The 22,064-nt window shown below is 35.1% G+C and overlaps 1 protein-coding gene across 1 annotated transcript in view; it reads right to left on the minus strand.

Moving 5' to 3' along the window:
* The window catches only part of TRIM66 (tripartite motif containing 66), a 419,382-nt gene that overhangs the window by 136,230 nt on the left and 261,088 nt on the right, over positions 1–22,064 (minus strand). The window contains exon 9 of the mRNA XM_044082811.1: positions 9,974–10,953. Within this exon, the coding sequence (XP_043938746.1) occupies positions 9,974–10,953 (980 nt within the window). The remainder of the gene's footprint in view (positions 1–9,973; positions 10,954–22,064) is intronic.

Consider the following 22,064-nt stretch of genomic DNA (forward strand, 5'->3'; position numbering starts at 1 on the left):
TTTAAACTCATGTCCCGCCCCCATTTTTTCCACATGTCTTGATAGGGCATTAGTACCATCTTTTCTAGATATACTATAAATATGATCATAAATTCTCTTCTTAAAATTCCTTTCTGTTTTTCCAACATAATAGCTAGGGCATGCTCCATATTTGGCGATATAAATCACCATTCTAGTGTTGCAATTTCCCTTTTTCAACTTTATAACTGTTTGATAATTGTTAAAAATGCTTAATTTATATGTTTCTAACATGTATCTGCACTGGTTGCATGTACCACACTTCCTGGTACCTTCAAATTTGGAATTTTAGTTTTTTTGATTACTATTTGACTGATATTCAAGTAATTTCTTAATATCATCTCCCATTTTATATACCACACTTGGTCTCTTACCTACTATTTTCTCCAAGTTAGGTTCAGAATCTAATAAAAACCAAAACTTGTTTATAATTTCCACAATTTTGTCTGACTTGGGACAATATGTCAAGATAAAAGATCTCTGATGTGTCATTCTCTCAATATCATTCCTGTTTTTCCTAGAAACTAATTCTTTATTAGTGATATCTCCCGTTCCTAGTAGGGGTTTGTATTTCAAACCCCATTCGTTTATCACATAAGTCCCTATGTTGTGCAACATTGAGGGAGGGTAACCTCTTATCCTTGAACAATTTTGTGATAAAATTGATCTCTTCCTGCATAGTCAAATGATCTGAAGTCATGCGAGCAGCAAGGATACATTGTCCTTTGAATATATTTTGTTTTAGTTTAGTGGGATGAAAACTGTTGTATGCCAAGTAATCATTGGAAAATGTCTTTTTTCTGTATATCCTAGATCTTAAAATGTCATTATATGCATAAATATAAGTATCCAAATAAGCTATTCCCACATTACTCTTGTTGTGTGTAAATTTCAAAAAAATTACTACTATTGTTTATATATTCAATAAACATATTCAATTCATCATCAGTGCCACTCCATAATATATACATATCATCCACAAATCTTGAGTAATGAAGAATGTTACTAAAGTGATTACTGGGAAACAGGTGGGTTTCTTCCCAGTCCAAAAATCACACAAGGAATGCTGAGAACAAAACACTTTATAACGCAAAGCTTTCGGGAATAACCCTTTCTCAATACTGAATACAGACATACATTAAGCAACTGCTTTTATACAAGCCAAAAGATCATGTGACTGCAGCCAAAGTCACGTGACATATTCAAAAGTGCATTTCAAAAAAATACATTTCAAAAGAATATTTTCCAAAAATATATATATATATATATATATATATATATACATTTCAAAAAAATGCATTTCAAAAAAATATATATATACACATTTAATGAAAACTTTAAAAAACTTATAAAATGTGTATAAATATATATACACACATACATACAATACATTTATCAACCTCAAATATGTAAATACAAAAATACAAAGATATACATTAAAATTGTATAAAAACAAAAGAATCAGTAAAATTCTCATTTCATATTACGCTGTAATCCAACAAGGATAGGTTTAATGCTGACTGTACTATTAATGCCAGGAGGGCTATCAGCTCCTAAACGTACTATCCACTGATACTCTTTCATTTCAAGAAAGTTATTAATATCACCACATCTACTTGAAGGAACAACCAAATCTATAACCCTAAACCTAAATGTATGTTGGTCTCCTTGAGTCTCAATATATTTAAATAAAGCATTCCGGGCACACTGCCTCCTGATTTCTGACTTGTGCTCAATGATCCTGTCCTTAAATCTACGTGTAGTCTTACCAATGTAGTATGCAGGGCATACAATACATGATGCCATATATACCACATTGGTAGAAGTGCAAGTAGCTTTTACATGAAAATTATAAGTATAGCGTGTAGTCGTGTGCACATATTACTGGATTGCAGTTTGCAGTTTGTTTTTCTTCCCAGTCCACCATGACTAAATTGCAAAGATGGGAGCACATGCCGCTCCCATCGCTACACCTCGTGTCTGTTTGAAGTATTCCCCTTCGAAGTGTATAAAGTTGTTATCCAAAACCATAGTCATAAGTTCCATAATTAAACAAATCTCATCCAAGACTCTTAGACACCATGATCTCAGAGTCTTTGAAACACATACACATTGGTTTAATAGCATTGTTCTGGGCAAAGGGACAATGATCATTATTGGCCCCACACACAACTTTTTACTATGTAGCATTAAATGATATTCCAAAATCACTAGCTCACTTATACAGTGTATTCAAAAAAATTTTCAAAAAGTTTTTGATCATTAACTATAGTAAAACAGCTTGCATATTACTAGATGTTAGGTTTTAATCTTATGTGTGCTGAGATAATGGAATCTAACCCAGTTAAGAAATACATTTTATTTTAGGACTCATTTAATGGGAATGATTTCAGTGTTGGACTTTGCGTGCTATGAACTGGCTATACGGCAAGCTACTCCTCTTGTTTTTTTAAGTCAGCTGACACATTCTGTGGGACTTGCATTTTATAATGTGCGGATTAAACAGGAGAGAATGTGAAGTAAGTGGAGAGCTTCATTTGGGAAATAAGGGATGAGAGAAGTTGGAGTACAGAATTCCCTGGCAGATTTTAGTGTGTAGGTTATCACATCACTTGGGTGGCAGGATTTTACTTGCATATTTTGTGTTAGACAAAAATCACACTGCTGCTATGCTTCACTTAGTTTGATCTTCACACAGTACTAATTTATATTAGAGTTCTAATCTTGGGACCAGTGTGTGGTACATTGAGGTTACTGACATTTGGAGAGGGTGCAAAATGTATAAATGTTATAATGTATTAGCATATTTAATCTCCTTTTTAATATACGAGGTTGTGCCACAAAACAGCCTGGGTAGGCACAGCAACATTTGTTCAGCACATACCATTTATGGCAGAATCAAGTCTGTCAAGCAACGACATTTGCCAGTTTGATAGTTGTGATTAGTGCTTTAACATTTTATCATTTCACCCCAACCCATTTTTTTTATTTGGGAAAAATAAGTTTTATTTCTAGATTAAAAGACCAAAACACTCCACAGAAAGTAGAAACAAACTTGTACCCAGGAAAAAAAAAATTCAATGGAAGGCAGCAGAAATACCATGAGTAAAATAATTTGTGTTTATTCACAGAGATTTAGCGCTTTCATCCAAAGACTTCCTCAGAATAAAAGGTGTAGCAAAAACCATATTTAAGTACACTAGTAAAAATAGCAATTAAATACGCTATTCTAAAATAACTTTATACAGCTGCGTCCATTAATACCTGGATAGTTATCTCCTTGCATCTTAGTTTGCCAGAAAGTTTATCTTTTAAGAATGCTGTTCTTGTAGTTACCTCCCCACAGATCTTTTAGAATAGCATGTTTGTTAATACTGGCTGATTTATATACAAAATTGTTGTTAATTAAATGTGTTCTATAGACTGAATTGGAACTATTAATTGGTCAAATATTTAATTGCTAATTTTTACTTGTGGTGTTACTGCCTTCCAGTGAATGTTTTTATTGATAAGTTCATTTCTAGATTCTTAGATTTATGTGTGCAGTACTGATTTTTATAAAGTTGTGTGTATGTATATGTATTTTGTATTTGGAATAGGGAAGTTACATTTTACGTATTTCCTTATATTAAAGTGAATAGGAAATATTGTATGAGCTTTCATTTCATTTCATTTTTATTGTAATATTTTAACTCTATTGTAGATTTCAGGGCGATATTTTACTTGATATTTTACTTGAGGGCCTCACCAGATGCGCAGTAGCAAGCCCTGCCCAAAACCCACTCCAGTGTTATGTCATTCATGAATATGCATTCCCTCCGAATGTACCATCGGATGTCAAACAAAGAAAACAAGCGCGCCGACATGTAATATAACAATAAATAAAACAGTAAAACCTTACCAACATCAGTAATTCCCAATATTACAATATTACATTTTCTACATACATTATCAAACGTCTGAATAACGGCGATATCTGTTGAATTACAAAACTTCAGTGTAAAAACATACGGACAGGTAAAATATTATAATTTCTTTCATGATAACAAGTAACATAAGAAAATTATGTACAATGAGCCACGGATATGCATTAAACCAGGTTTTATTGTACCACCACCAGCAAGGAAATGAAACTGTCAAATGTTAGCAACAAAACACATTTCATCAGACTTTTTACTGTCCAAACAAATGAAACCAAAAAAGATTCAGCAAAATCGAACGTTAGCAACAAAACACGTCATCAGGCTTTTTACTGTCCAGCATTCTAGTTCTCTTTGTCAGAGTTGGAATGTGATGGTTCACTGTCCCAGTCAATGTCCAAAATGACCCTTTTTGGTGCAGGTGTATATTGCCGGACAGCAAAACATTTTTCTCTAGAACCAGGGCAGCACCGAAATAACAGGAGAATTTTTATATGCTGACAACTGTCAGGGTGCAAGAAATCTATTAAAAATTCACCAAGAGAGTTTTTGAAACTCTTACTCTTATCAGGGAACATTTGCAAACATAATCCAAGTGCACTTCCGATTTCGACATACTGGTTAAATGTTTGCAGTTTACCAAAGTATATAGCCTAGAATTTATCAAACATAGCTATTATATGTTTTAAATGAAGACTATCTAACATGTAAATACTCAACACTCTGATTTGAAAAGCATTACTGTTAGTGCTAGCGATTCCTTTTTAATGCATAGTGTGTGTGTGTGTGTGTGTGTGTGTGTGTGTGTGTGTGTGTGTGTGTGATTATTACAATTTTCACTGGAACAGTGATGTCATTGTGTTTTATCGTCTACAGTAGAACAGAAATATTCACTTTATGTTTCTATTGTCTACAGTAAAGGTTTATAACATCCAGCCAGATGGGCAAACGGCAAAAGCAGCAAAAAGGCTAATTACATATGCAGACCGGGTTGTCACTCAATTCGCGACACACCCACTCCTGCGCAAAACGAAATGGTGAGGCCCTCAAGTAAAATATCGCCAATTTCAGTTTAGGCCAGGGATAAAGGGTAGCTAGAATATTTTGAGTATGTATGCATCTCTGTTTTGCACATATAATTTCTGAACTCACGATTTTAAATTTTAGCAGTCAGTAGTAGTAATGTAAAAGTGACAGTAAAAGCTAGTTTAGTTAGGTTTGATGGCATACAGGGGTATAGAACAACTGTTATATTATTTTACAGAAATGTATTTTACTGCACTCTTTGTCTAGGTTCCACTATTAGAATAAGTACACATGCACACACACAAACAAATGCAGTACAGCGGATTATGTGACATTATATAATAGGCTGAAACATTTTAGAATATACACAAACACACTTTAAGGCTGTCAACATTTTAGACTTCTAATGCTTGGCTTTATACAGATGCTGTGAATTGTGTTCCCTTCACTTCAGTAAATAAAATAAAAATATCAGTTTTATTCTTCTTTTAAAACCTTTGCTTTTTTCTCCATGTTCCTTTGACCTCTGTGTTAGTGAATATGGAGACTGAGGATGGAGAGGGACACACGGTCAACATCAGTGGTGCTGGGGGTTGCCTCTCTGCGAAAACAATTTACTAATGTGTGACTTTTTTTAGTGGCAATTCCTTTTCTGTCTCTCTCACACCCACACCCCCACACATTTTCCTAGCATGTTATTTCTCTCTTTCCCCTCGGTCATTTCTTGAAACTAGAATTTATACCTGCCCCTGAACAGAAGAAAGTAGGCCATTTTCTTCTCAGAATTAAACATTTTCAACTGGCTTTAAAATGTAACTTCTTTCTTTCTTTTGTTCACCATTTTCAAAGCTTCTTCTGCTTTGTCATTTTCTATCAGTAATATAAATGTAAAAGAAAATAAAGATGTAGGCTTAGAAAAATTATTTAGAAATATAAAAAAGTAGAGCAAAAGCAAAATGATATGCATGACTCAAAAAAAAGCAGAAATCCCAAAGGCTATGTTTCTGAACGCATTTGCCAAATGATAGAGTAATAATAGAGTAATAATACTCTATGTGATACTGTAATAGCACTGACTAGTTTCATTCATCTGACCTCAGCTTCATTAGGTGCAGATATGACATCCCAAAATTACCGTTTGCTCTGTGGCTCACACTGTCACACACATGGCAGCACAACAGAAAGCTACAGATAGTTATGAAGACTATAATGCTCTTCTCATTGCCACACATACAGAAGTATGGGCGAACAAAGTGTCAGCTTCAAAGCTGTTGGTTGAGGACCGGTGTCCATTGCTTCTGGCTCATTACTCAATGGCTGTGCAAAGTGTGACAGCTTTTAAAGCCTTCAGACATGTTGCACTACTACATTTTTTTCCTTTTAGGACACCTGGACAGCTAAATATTTCCAATCACAGAGAAGAATTACAAATACATCACCAATCATAACTGTTCCCTAATGTCTTCTTGAAATGGACTAAAGAAATGTGTCTTTCAAGCTGTATTTTTTTTAGCTGAATGTATTCAGGGTTACTCTTACTCATTGTAGGTAGCCATCTAGGGTGCCATGCTTGGAAGGGCGCCGTTTTCAATTTATTTTTTGAGCAACAACATATGTAATTTCTCTGTATAAAAAATAAAATGCGATGCACAGGTTCTACAAAATGAGCCCACCCACCAGTGTGACGGGCATCCCAGGGGGTATGTACTTCACATGACTTGAACACTCAAGTCAATGAAACAACAATCACAATAGACATTCAAATGGTAGCATGAAGCCTTCACATCGACGAGACTGAGGCATTCAATCTAGTAAGGTGGAGAGCAATATGATTTTTTTTGAAAGTCTAGAATGTTCTTAAAAAATAAAAAATACTATAGCTATAATGTTCTACTTTACTGCTTGACTTTTCAGAAAGTTGGGAGGGACATTCAGCTGAATCTCAGAGATGCATTTGGTGAGACAGAAGCAGTGAGGTAAGTATTAGCATTATTACTATTTTTTATGATGTTGGCAGTGATCAACCAGACATTTTTTGGCAATAATTTATAGTTTTGGGATTTGTGTGCTTCAGCTTGGGATACTATAATGCATGGTAACATGTCTGTATGGGCTAGAATAGCAAAGGTGAAACTTATGACATGTCCATCAGCCCTCATGGCTATAACTTTTGGGTGGGGGTTAGCATACCTCTCAAATGTCCCTGATTTTGGCTCAAAAATTTTCTCCATCTCTCCTAATCCCTAAAAGGGGTAATTCTTGGGAGACAATGTGGTGGATTCCACAACTCTGTTGCAAATTTTTAAAGTCCGACAACTCATTACACTTGCAAAACATATGTTCCCAGTTACCTCTTTCTTCCCCATCACACCTCCAACATTTGCCATCTAACTGATGAAAACATATTTGGTGTCTGTTTGGGGTAAGTATCTATGCAAACACTTCCAGGCAAAAATCCTAAATCTTCTAGACATTGTTGCATATTTGGGAGCAGTACATATGTCCTCCAATTCTTTCTTTGTGAATTGCACATCTAATCTCACTTGCCAATATTTTCTGACCTCTTCAGATTGCTTCTTATATTTAACATGTAATGTTTTATATGCCCTTTTTTAACAGCAGCTTCTGTTCTACATTCAATTAAAAACTCAACCCGCGCAAGACATTTATTTAGGATTTCACTCTCCCCTTCCCATTGTCTTTGTCTATATTCGGATATCAATCCCCAATAGGGAAGGCAATGACTAGCCCTGCCATCCAAGTGTCTTTTTGGGTGCTTCCCCTTCTATTACCTTCCCTTGTCTGATTATTTGTTCCCTGACCATTAACTCAGTTTACAGCCATTTCTGAAGGAGATTAAGTGATCACTGAATACCCAGACTGTCAGCCATTTAGGGTGCTGATGGCCACCCACACCAAGGCAGTATAAGTTGATTTTGACATGGTCTTAGTTGTAGCCTGAATCCCACCTAGTCTAAAATCAGTCCTGCTCACAGGTGCACACAGGAGGGCTGTTGTAGCTTGTGTGGGATCTGTGGATGATGTCATTATTTCTTTAACTTTTCTCCCAAACTTCAGAGGTCACTATCTTGTGTTGGGTTGGGGACAGTGTGGTCATTATTTTCTTAACTTTCCTCACAAACTTCATACGAGTGCACAGAGGGTCAACCAAGTTTATGCAGGAGTAGTTTACTGTCTAAAAAGCAAGTTGGAAGCATTACTTTAACTCTTTTTTTATTGTTTTTTTTTTTTCATTTTTCTTAGATTCGAACATCAGCTGCATATACAGGTGGCTAACTTGAGGGAGGGTAAAGAAGCATTCCGTTTAAAATATATTTGTTTTTCTTTTTCAGTTTTGACCAAGTGTGATACCAGAGGGGTGCATATAAGGTGGCTGACTTTTGTAGGTAGGGGTGAGGAGTCATGTTGTATATAGATAGGACATCAGTGATTGAAATATGATTGTGGTTATTTCTCCCTTAATTTTCCTTTTTAAGGTATCACAGGGAGGCAGGTACTCTTTCTAGATATGGTTTGCTTATCATCTCAAGCATTTGAATTCTATGTTTATTATGCATTTCTGTTTTATTAACTTTGAGCTTAGATGTTGAAAACAACTCATTTATTCATTGAACTAAAAAAAAAAAAAAAAAAATTGCATTTCTTATGTATGATTTTTTTATGCCATCATTGAATGAAAAAGTTGGTAAAAAAGCTCACCTCAGAGCATCTTTAACCTCATGGGTTCTGGTGTGGAGCAGTCCCTAGAACCACAACTTAATTTATTATAGCATAGTCTTGTCACTTCAGAAGTTTTACAAATCTGTATTATTAGAGTGTAGTCTTGGTCAGTTGGAGTGTGTTAAAAGGACTGAGGGAAAACCACAGTTGAAGAACAAAGACTGAATTTCTTCCCTTAGTCATGACTTTTATTCAGGTCATCATTGCATGAAACAGCAGTTTTAAAAAAACTGTAGAATGCACCACAAAGAGCATCAAGAACTCCAATGGCTTCTGAGTGTCTTGCGGCCCCCAGACCCCAAGCTTAATACAGTTATTTCCCCTCCAGTTATTACACTGTAGTCTTGGGCAGTTTGGGTGAGTTACAAGGATTCAGAGAAAAACAAAAGTTGAAATGTATAACTTAACTTCCATTAACCATGCATTTTGTTCACACTATCACTGGATCTAAAGCTTTTTTAAAAAAACTGTAAAATACACCTCAGAAAAGAATATAGAAACTCCCATGACTTCTTGCAACCTCCAGACTCCAATTTAATGCAGTTGCTTAGCACACAGTTATCAGAGAACAGACTTGTCTATATGAAATATGTTGAATAAATGAATGAATGACTAAATGCATGAAAAACTGAAGAGTAAGGCAAACTGTAATGAAAAAGAAGAAATGGGGAGGCACCAGAGGGTCTGTGTGTGTGTGTGTGGTGTGTCTTTGTTTATGTTGTGGGGGAGTGGCACGGGCAGTGGGGGGGCATGGTAGACCCCTTTCACCTAGAGCACCAGTTGACCTAAGGCAGGCCCTGAATTTATTGACTCCATTTCCAGAGCACAGTAACAACTTGGAAATGATTGATGACAATATCCTGTTTGTCTTAATCCAGCAAGTCATGATGTATGTAGGAGGTGGCTACAGGCATGTGAATACTCACCTTTTTGGTGTAATACCCTTATGCTGAATGCAGATGATAACACACACATACCATGCACACACATGTTATTTAACAGACCAGGTGAATCTCCTGTTTTGTTAGTGTCTGGATGTACTGCTTCATGTTATTCTTGAAAGCACCATTACATACAAACAAAACATTATGTTGTATTATTTCTTATTATGAAACACTTGAAGAAAGCTGAACTACTTAAATATTTCTAGTATTCTCACTCATTCCAGGAATGAAAGTATTTTTGGGAGCATGACATATGTATGGTTTTGTTTACTGACCAAGCATATCTAGATCAAACTGAACTGCTAACAAGTGCATGCAACTTACAGTGAGTTGGCTGACGACATTCAAATGTGTGATCTCGCTGTGCTCTGTCTGCTGTTGCAGTCTGTGGTTTTGCCCCTGGTTATTCTCAGGTGTAGGCTGGAAACCAATCTGTAAAGGCTCAGCTGAAACCTGTTGTGACTGAGGAGCTGGCTGCCTTACAATGTAGTTGATTTGCCCTACAATAGTTTGCTGCACTTGCTGAGGTGGTTTGGTCTGGTTTAGTTGTAGGTTTGGTTGTTGTGCCTGTAGTAGCAGCTCTAATCCCTTCTGCATTTGCTCAAGTTCATACTGTTGGTTCATGATGTCCAGATTTTGCTGCATTGCTTGTTCATGCGCCACATTTTCAGCTGCATCAGTCGGCATCTGTTGCTGCTGTGTAACATGTTGAAGTTGTAGTTGCTGCAGGTGACTTAGCTGCATAGGCATTGCTGTAGTTGGCTCTGGCAAAGACTGCATACGTTGTGAATGTCCACTGTGCATTTGCTGGATGAGGTTGCCTTGGGGTTGTGTTATGCAAGTGGAATGTGAACTTTGCTGGCCTTGCAGTATATGTAGAGGTTTTCCCATCCATCCCTGTACCTGCTCATGCTCTGTTTGTGGCTGAATATGTTGCATATTTTTCTGAGAATGAGACACATACCTTTGTTGCTTTCCACTATGTGACAACCTGTACTGAACTGGAAAATGCTGCTGTGGAATCTGAGGTTGCTGAAAAGTATGTTGGTTTTGCACACCAGAATGAGAAAGCTGCCCTTTATGTGGCCGGGGCATATTGTGGCACTGGCTACAGCATGTTGGTGTTTGGCACTGATAAGATGTCGGAAGCCTCTGATTTTGGTTTGCAACTCTGTGTCTTTGTGATGATGAATGTCCCTGATAAAATGGAGGCTGGGGTCCATGCATATTTCCATAGGATGGCGCACTTGGAAAAGACTGAGCATTAGTGAAAGCTTGATTTCCTGTATCAAAGGTTAAATTTCCTAAGAAATAAAAAGATTGTGGTCAAATTTTAGTACGTTGGTTCTGTATGAAGTTCAACAACCAGTTTTTAACAAAAACAGATGCGCACACACACAAACACACACACATATATATATATCGATGTAATTTTTCAAATATATTACTCTATAAAGGTTAATCTTTTGCAACTTTTTATCTTCATAACTGTGTTGTGCGTCTTTGCTTTTACATGTACATGTATTGCATGGTACTACTTTCATGTCTTACTTTGAGCCATATGCTGTTTGCTACATGCAAGTAATTGCTGTATAATTTAAAATGTGCAGAGTGGCCATTTTTCTCATTCTTCTAGGCAACTGGAGCTACAGGAGTATTGGTACAACAGGGGATCTGATAGAATTTAAGCCTTTTTCACCAGAAGATTTACTTAGCAGAATTTGAATTTATTCTTACATAGACATGGATACCTTACAGTGTCCCCAATCTACATATTAGAAATATGTTATACATTCACCTGCACCTATGATATCTTAAGCTGTGGTAGGATATGTTATTCTCATTATATTTATGTATAACCATACTGTTTGGCTCAGTACAGTTAAGGGCACATTGTTTAATCTGATTTTTAAAAATTATAGTAATCTGCACACTATAAAAATGGAAATATGCCTTAAAGAAGGAATAAATGCTGGGTTAGAACTTAAAGCTATTGCACAGTAAAACCTAAAATATTAATTGAGTTAGCATCTGTATTAATTGCAACTACATCTATGTACTGCAATTTGTTTCATTTATTTATCTGCTTATTTATCCTTTACTGACTGGATTAGTCCCAATAGTCTAGCAGCCAGTTTTCAGCAGAGACCTTAAGTACGATGCATTTCTTTTAGACAAGAAATTCTGACTTTAAGAAACACATTCAGAAGTGTTACTGCAAATCACATTTACTAGTGTTATTGTATTTTGATTACTTCTTCTTTCAGCTTTTCCCAGTTAGGGGTCGCCACAGCAGATCACCATCCGCTCATGATTGGCAGTGGAGTTTTACGGTGTTGAGTTGCCAGTATGGCGCCCAACCTTCCACAGAAGGCACACACACGCATGCACTCAAGCCTAGGGCCAATTTAGTGTGTCCAATCCACCTACAGAATGTCTTTGGGATGTGGGAGGAAACTGGAGCACCCGGAGGAAACACACGCGACCACAGGGAGGACATGCAGACTCCGCACAGAAGGCACCCCAGACAAGGATCGAACCGGACAACCTCTTGCTGTGAGGTGGCAACGCTAACCACTGCACCACCATGGCCACCCATTGTATTTGGATTACTATACAGAGCTATATATTCTTAATTTTAACTATGTAGCCATATTGGTGCTTTATCAAATGTAAAATATTTTTAAGTGCATCTTCAAATTCTCCACCAACCTCCCCTCACAAAAATTCATCTAAATACAGTTGCATGCACACGACTCAAGATAGCATGCACTTGGAGCGTGGCCAAGGATGAGCCTTGAGTAGCAGCACTTTCTCTCAGCTCTGCCTTATCATATCTTTTATGACAGGAAATTTTATTTATAACTAAAAAAAACATTTTTTATATATATATTTGGTTTGATTTAATAGTCTAAGTTAATATTAAAATATTTTTTAAGCTTTTGTAACTTTTCCTGTCAAAAAAAAAATTCTGGCATCTGGATTCAACATGAGCTTCACAAAATCATCTCATCAGGACTCGGCAATAAAAAAAGAGTTTCAAACTCTAACTACTATTCAGGAACTATCAACAAAAATTGACAGAATGGATATTAAGATTGATGTTTTTAAAGAAAATACTTCTCAGCAAATGGAGACTTTACATCAAGACCTTAAGCAGCAGAATTAACAAATCATCTTTAAATGACATGGATTACAGAATACAACAAAATGAACATAATTTAGAATTCCTACTGAAGCAAAATTCCCTGCTTTAAACTAAAATAGATGATGTTGAGAATAGATCTCGAAGAAATAACATCAGGATCTTTGGGCTACCAGACAATCTAGAAGAAAATAATTTGGAGAAATTTTTAATATCATGGCTACCTGAAATTTTACAGCTTTCTGAAGCACTTTCTTTTGGTATAGATAAAGCTCACGGGTCTCTATCCACATCCAAATTTATCAGAAGTAATTCCACTAAATCTGTCATAGTCAAATTTCTATCAACTCATGATAAAGAAATAGTTTTGAAAACTGCTTGGTCTAAGTCACCAATTAAATACAAAGATATCATACGTTTTGATAATGAGTATTCTACATCTGTCATAACTAAAAGGAAACAATTCCTACCATTACTTAAAGAACTTAAAAAAAAAACACAAATAATGTCTCACCTGCTTTTCCCTGCAAGGCAGAACATTTTCCTTCAGGATGGTCCGAAGATCTTTGAGGAACTAGATGCAGCTATCAAGTACATTAAATCTAACAAAATATTGCAAAAAATAGACAAAATGGACTAGGCTAGTTCCAGTCTTAAAAGAATTGCTGAAAGGAAACCTGGAAAACAGCAGACCACAAGAAGAAACTTAAAAAAATTACTTTTTTACAACAAGGTTTTTATTCTCTTTTTCCTTACATAAGATTTTCCTATGACCCAGTAGTCCGGGAAAATGAAAACGGATCAACAGGTGAGTGTTGATATACTCTTTATTATGTTGTGTTTTTGACTTGTTTATTTTTACTGAATAGTTCATTAGATTTTCATAATTGCCATTAGCATCTTGTTTTATCATATAACTTCAATAATAATTTTAGTTCTTATTTCAATTATTTCTAAAAATTCATAGCATATATTACATAGTAACTTACTTTAAAATACACTCTGCTTTATTAAAGAGAAAAAAAATCTATTTATTGTCCCTTGCTTACATATGCCTTTAAATACATTTACTGCATTAGTTTAATTTGTTTTTGTTCACTGATACCAAGTACCTGCATATTACTGTGATTCTATTGTAGGTATTCTGGTTACAGTCTTTTCCCTTTATTTTTTTAACCTAGTGCATATTTAAAATGTTTAAAATTTACATTTCATTTGGTCTTTTATTTCCTTTTGCCTATGGTTTAACTTGTATATATATTTGAGTAGCTGCTGATATTATGTTATGGGTATGCTGTTGATATTCCTTTATGTTGATTTATTATTGCTTCTTTGGTTTGTTACTTGTTTCGGTATGGGGCTGTTGAATGTGTGCTTTTAATTGTGGTTTTGGAAAGTGTATTCTCATTTCTTTATATTTATAATGTCTTTTGTTGTTTGTTTGGGGATGGTGGCTTTGTTTAGTGCCCCTTTTTGTGGTCTTGTGTTTGTCTGCTTGAGCTTTGTTCGTTGGTGGCTTTGGGCTTGTAGTGGATATGAGAGCACGGTAGATCCATGAATTGTTTTTTTTTTTTTTTAATTTTCTCTCCTTTCCGCCTCTCTCTACTATACTACAAATTAAAGTATTGAAGTGTTGCTGAAGTGTCCCAACAGCCTCTCGAGACTTAGGATGCCCTCTATTGTTGTCTGAAATGCCTATAGTTTCTCGCTGAAAATTTTGAGGGTGCTCACACTTCTTACGGCTTGGAAACAAAAACACACGCATCACTGAACTCCTTCAATGAGCCGTATGATGCCATCTCCAGCTTGACAGTCATTCTTAAAAGGAAGTATCTGTCTTTTTTGGACTACAGCAAGATGAACATAGTTTTTGTGCTGTCTACAAAAGGTAAAACCACCGCAAAATTCGTAATAAGGGCTTTGATGCCTGTAAGCTAGACCTTATTTTAATATGGAAAGTAACCGGTATAGTTATTTATTTGGTGAGCAAAGAGGGATCGTTTTATTGTAAAATAAATGCAACAAGGATAATTTTTATAGTTAAATGACTATACATGTTCTAAAATACTAATACTATAGCTGGAATCCACTTGCAATGTTGCAAATTTAATGTTTAGATATTTTTAGTGGATATGGTATGGAATTATTAGTTATTGATATACTGTTGCATCTAATCTTGTTATAGGTACTGCTATTTTAGTAACTAGTGCCGCAGATGATACTTAGTATGCTGCAAATTATATATGCTTAAAGTTTTAAAAACTGAGCATATTAGATTCATAATCTCTGTATCTCTGTGTATGCATATATATACAAGTGCAGACATATTGAAAAATCCTTATTCATTTAATGATTGCATATTTGTTTTATATCTGTTATCTGAATTCTCCTATAGAGCTGAGAAGCCTTTTTTTAGCGGAGACCTGGAGAGAAAGGTCCCAATATGTTATGCAATAATCATAATTTATTAGCTTAAAGCAGCCTTGGTGCATTTCTATTGCAAGGTATTAAGTAGCAGTACAAAATTATACAATCTCAGTAGTTGGGTTTATACTGTGTTTTGTTATTAGTAGCCTTGTTTTTTGCTTATTAGATATGTAAAGATTAGAAGCAACAAAAATAGCTGAACACAATGTATACATAGCTATATAAAACTTTACTAAAGTGCTACTTTAGCTATCTGTAGTTTAATATTTATGTAAGATTTGTAAATAGATTTTGTTTATTCCTATTTTATATTTAAGGTAGGTATAGCTCTTGTTGAATGCTTGTAAAACAGTAATTATATTATTCATTCTAAGACTAAGTATAGTTAAAATTCTCACTTTAAATAGATCTTTTATAGGTTTTATTCTCTGTAAAGTTACAATATATCTTACTAAAGATTAGTTTAATATATTTCTTGGTTATAATAGAATAATTTTAATAATAAAAGAAAACCTAAATATATCTATTTATGCAAGTTACATTCTTAGCTATTTGCTAACAACATTGATATACTACTACTTCTGTAATATGGAGTATTTTTGCAGTGAGTTGAATGTAATGTTCCTTTTAACAATATAGACTTCTCAGTAAACTCATATCCCTATAGTTTTAAAAATAATTAAAATTTTTATTTCCTGATTATATTCTCACTAAACATAATATAAAACTGAAAACTAGGGTTCAATAACAAAATTTATTAACATTAGAAATTGCTTTATTTTCTTCCTGATGATTTTGAATTCAGTTTTATGGGGACACATTTACGTGTTACTAGCTCCATGAATAACCTTTCTTTCTTGGGTAATGTATTAATTCTTAGATTTTTGATAAATATAAACATACTAGTCATTAAAATGACCTTTGTAATTTCACATTCTTATATTATGGCTAATTTATGATTAGTCTTTTGTAACCTTATAGCAGGTTAATCTTTGTTGCAATTCAGTTTTAGCTATCTTGTCTAATAACTAATCTAACATAGACAGTATTATTCACAAGCCATGTTTTAAATTATGAAATAGTTCATAATTAGATGGAGCTGGATAGAACCATGCTGCTAGTTCGTTTGTTAATTTGGGTGATTTATGTCACTCAAATTAGGGTGCCTTCTGTGGAAGGTTGGGTGCCGGGCTGGCAACTCGACACCGTAAAGCTCCTCTGCTAATCATGAGCGGACAGATGATCTGCTGTGGCGACCCCTAACCAGGAAAAGCCGAAAGAAGAAGAAGAAGATGTCACTCAAATTAGGAGTTTATAACTCCAGGTGGGTTTTTGAGGGATTTATTGGTATAAAATTCTGTTATTTTTTTTTAGTATACTTTTTGATGTTCACTAAAACAAGTTTAGTAGAAAGTTATTCATATATTCATATAATTTCTATTTTAGAATTTTTACCTATGTTTCACACTGTATATATTGCTGTATTTCCAGCATTTTACTAGTATCTTCTCATAGCTCTAAGTTTATTTCAAGGTATAATCAGTATGTATTACGCCCCAATATTTTAAAATTATGACATTTTTACATTGCATTTCCCTTAACATAAAATGGTTTGAATAACCCTAACAAGAGAAGGTCTTTAAATATCTCCAGTTAAATAACTCACAATTAATTTTTCTGCAAGAAACTCATTTATTAGAGGGTGAGGTTTCCAAGTTAGAATCTAAATCTTTTTCAATACTCATTAGTTCTGAACACTCTCAAAAAAAGAGTTGCAATACTTTGGAATAACAAATTACCACAACTTAAAATTATAGATTCATACAAAGATAATAAAGGTATGGTAGCTTCTATTGTCATATAGTTGAATAACTTAATCTTCACTTTAATTAACATGTACTGGATTCCTGGCTTTGGACAGAGCTCAGCACAACAGCATATAGACCATACTGTTCAATTTTCTAAAGGCAGTATTATATTAGTTGACGATTTTAACTGCATTTTCGATAGTTCATACTCTACCTCTAAAGGTAATAGAAAAGTATCGAGTTCAGCCAAACTTCAAAAACAGTTTTCAAATTCTTTTATTGAAGGACTTTAATAATTATGTTGACCCAAAATCATTAGTCTATACATTCTTTTCACACAGACAACACATTCTCGGGAATAGACAGAGTTTTTCTAATAGTTTAACTGATTAAGTAATTTGAAAGTTATTACTTGTCCCATTTTAGATCATAACTCTATAAGCTTTGATATACATATTTATACTTGTACCAATGTTCAGATAAAATGGATACCAGTATACATCACTAAATTAAAAGATTTTAACCCCTTCATATTAAAAAAAAGTTCATAGTTTTTTAGAATTTAATACCAATAATAATACATCTGAAATATTCATCTGGGATGCAATGAAGGCATATTTCTATGGCAGAATAATTGACTGGTATAAAAAATACTTTTATGGGATAAATATTTAAAGGAGCTACAAACTAAGCTTGATATTTTGAATCTTGAGTTATCAAAAAAAATCAATTAGAAAAATCCAAATTGGATGAGATAAAGACTCTAAATAAGAAATATCTTGAAATCTTAAACCATAAAACTATGATTAGTCTTGAATTTTTTTAATTTATTCATTTTTCTATAAACCCCAGATCTTTGAATATCTTAGCCAATAAAGTAAAAAGATTAAACAAATTCAATTATATTAAAGAAATATATTCACCTCAAAAGAAAAAAAGTATCAAATGAATTTAGAGAAGCATTTCTTAAGCTTAACCAGTATTCTGCACTAATAAATCCAAAGAAAGATATTCAACTTTTATTAATAAAACACTAAAAAAACTAACAGAAGAACAAACCAAGTTATTTAATAGATAAATTACATTAAAAGACATTCAAGAACAAATTAATACACAAACAAAACAAAGCACCTGGTAATGATGGTATTATAAAAATCCAAACTGTAAAAGTTCAAGATATATCCAATAAAAACACAGATGTCGAGAACAAAAACCTTTATATAACAGCAAAGCTTTCGGGTTACAAGCCCTTTATCAATACTAAAACAGGTTTCAATTACATACACAATTTAAATAGGAGCCAAAATAATCACATGACCTGCAGCCAAAGTTGATGGTATTATCCCAGAAATTTACAAAATTTTACCGAATGAAGCTCGAACATTGTTACTTTCAGTTTTTAATACTATACAAAATAATAATACGACCCCTCCATCTTGGAAATATATATTCATTTCTCCCATCTTAAAGCCTGAAAAAGACCCTACAAAATGTAATTCATATAGACCTATATCATTATTAAACATGGACTATAAAATGTGTTTATGTCTATATATACAAAGAGGCTTAACATTTTTCTTCCCACCTTAGTAGCGGAGGACCAAACAGGTTTCATAATAAATGGAACAACTTTTGATAACATTAAAAGAATAATAACATTAATTGAATCAACTAAAAACTTAAAAAATAACCTAACTATAGTTAGTTTAGACAAACTGTGCTTTTGACACAGTTAATTGGGATTATCTTTTTATTCTCCTACAGGAACTTAAGTTTTCAAATAATTTTATAAATCTTATCACCCAGTTATATGCAGGCTCTCAAGCTTATGTCAAAATTGGTTCTAATATATCTCAGTCCATACCCATTACTGAAGGGACTAAACAAGGTTGTCCTTTATCCCCTCTTTTATTTACTTTAGTTATGGAACCTTGGGCAAAACTGATTAGAGGAAATAGCAATATTAAAGGCTTTGATACAAGTCTTAATAAAACTTCTAAGATTCAAATGTTTGCAGATGACATTCTGATTACTTTGGGAGGTAAGAACCCAACAATTCAGGAATTATTTAATGATATAGATTACTTTCAAAAAACTCAGGTCTTAAATTTAACCACAACAAAACACAAATGTTGTTAACTGGCTCAAACAAATATAATATTCAAAACAAATATAAAAAATATATACCACAGTCCCAACATATAAAATATTTAGGCATAATAATTGCCAATAATATAAAATAAATACGAAAACTGAATGTTGACAATAGTTTAAAAGAAATACTGATACAAAAATGGTCTAAAATATAATTTTCAATAGAAGAAAGACTATCATAAAAATTATAATTCTTCCAAAAATCTTATACATAGTTCAATCTATTTATATTCATCTGCCTTATACAATAATTAGAAAGTTTAACACCATGATTAAAACATTTCTTTGGTATCCAATTAAACCTAGGATATCTTTAACAGCAGCAGGGAACTCAGAAAAGCGACTACTTTCTGGATTTAAGTATCTTTGATTTTTTTTCACTTGGAATAGCTTCTGTAGCTTACCCTGAACTAGCTTGAACTGTTTTTTAACTGTTTGCTGCATTATTTTAAAATCTGCACTTAAAGTTACATTTTAGTCGAATTTGATCGAAAGTTTGCTTGTTTGTTTAATTTAACTGTGGAGGCTGCCCACTAAAGTGTGCTAGCCTGTGTAACTAATTTATCACTGTTTCTGCATTTTCTGTGTGTTTCTACCAAAAAAACAAAATAACAAAAAAATAAAAAAATAATCCTTGTTTTCCCACCTCTCCTCAACTAGTTTAGACCAGTTTACAGGCATTGTTGTATTCTGGGCTGTGGTGTAGTTCCTGTGTTGTTCATTACCTTACTTGGATAGGAGGAAGTTTCTTTGCTCACCAGTGGGAGTGGGGAGCCTTGAGCAGCCTACCTGTCCCTGTAGGAAGTGACCTCAGCACAAGAAGCTGTAGTAATTGGTTGTTTTGGACCATTTCTAGCTCTTTTTTAGTTCACCGTTTAAAATCTGCGTTTGCACGGCTTTGCGTGGTTGTGCGCATAGCGCAGCACTGGTTAAACAAGGTTAAACTTTTTCTGGCTCCGCCAAGTCAGCTCTTCAAATTTTCCCTTAAGGAAGCTCTACTCTTAATATAACCAGACTACTCACTATATTATAAGCCTAGCACTTGTTCTCAATACTTCTCTACTAACTAAGCACTCTCGTACTAAGTAAAGCACTACATCTACTTACCAGCCCTGTGAATATCCACTTCCCTTAAAGGTACAGCACTCCCTTATACTGTTCTAGCATGTCGAGTGGTAGATTACTGGCGTAGTCTCCAATTCAGCTGGTCAATCTGGCTATCTTGAGACAATGCTACAATTGTATCATGTACACAGACAACCCTCTCCTCCTCCCAACAAACACAAATACATGTGAGAGATGCAACTATATAGCCAAACTGGAGGCTGAACTCTCTCAACTCAGGGTTGGCATGACCAGACAGGAGGAGATGGCAACCACAAACACAACAATCCCAGTCCCACATAGACCTACCACAACTGAAAACCAAACACATAAAAACACAAAGACATACTTGGAGGCTCTAATAAAAAACTTACCAAAACAACAGAGGCTCCCAAAGCAGACAACCAAAAATCCACCACCTCAAAACAAAACACATGCAACACATACTTCAATAAATCAGTGTGTCAACCAATTACAGCCCTTAAGGCCAAACACCTTGCCTGATACACTAGTAATAGGTGACTCTATAGTCAGACACACTGATGTCCCGCTGACCAGGCTGAACAAGGAGAAGGTGACTGTGAGCTATCAGGAGCTAGGATCTGCCACATAACACACACACTCAAGTCACTCCAAAGCAAGTACAAATATGACTCCGTCATTGTCCATGCTGGTGTGAATGACCTGAGACGCACCTCCCTGGACTACATGAAAAGAGACATAGAGGAGCTCTCTGATTATGTAGCCCAGGCTGGTATGACCCTGACCCTGAGCAGCATCTTGCCCTCACCAAGAATGATACCACAATACAAAGACAAGACGATCAGCTTTAACAATTGGCTCAAGTACTGGTGCCATTCTAAGGGGATCCAATGTCTGTCTGCCTGGGATGACATGTTGGACAAGCCACGCTGCTTCGCAAGGGATGGCTTACACCTGTCACAACTGGGCTTCCGGATATTGGCTAAGGCTCTTGCCACCCCATAGTGCCTTTTTAGGCAAGGCTCTAAAGACAAACCCACCTGCTTAGAAAACAAAAATGGAAAAACTAAGGGTAATGCTACTCAACGCCAGAAGTCTAAATCTCAAGATGCAGGCACTTGATGCACTCCTCAGCATGGAGAACATCGACGCCTGTGCAGTAACTGAAACCTGGTTCAAGGCTCCTGAGAGCACCCCAGCGCTACCAGGCTATACCTCGTATCATGCTTTTCGCCCCAAAACCCGGGCCGAACCACAAAGGGAGGGGGAGTGTCCATATTCATCAAGGACACCCACACCTCCAGGTTAGTAGCAACACATGAAGCATCAGAGACCATACAGGTGCAACTAACCATAGGCAAAACTGCTATACAACTGGTAGCATGTTACAGACCACCCTCCCAATCTCAAGAACCCCACTCAGCCTTCCTGAAGACATTGGAGGATATGAATGTATCACAAAATACCATCATACTGGGAGACTTCAACTACCCAAACATAGATTGGGTACATTATTCTAGCCCTAATACCCTAGCCCAAAGGTTCCTGGAATTCATAAATTCAAATGCACTGGAACAACTAGTCACCTCTCCCACTAGGGGAGATAATATACTAGACCTGATCATCACAAACATGGGGACAAAATGCTCCACACCGGAAGTATACCCCTCACTAGTGAGATCTGACAACAAACTAATCACCCTGGATATACATATCCCACCTCCACCCCCAGCACAAAAGACCACAGTGAAAAACTTCTCAAAAGCAGACTTCACTCTTCTTAAGACTGAGATGG

The sequence above is a fragment of the Protopterus annectens genome, chromosome 9.part0, assembly GCF_019279795.1.
Source record: "Protopterus annectens isolate FY-2018-M chromosome 9.part0, PAN1.0, whole genome shotgun sequence".
Lineage (NCBI taxonomy): Eukaryota > Metazoa > Chordata > Ceratodontiformes > Protopteridae > Protopterus > Protopterus annectens.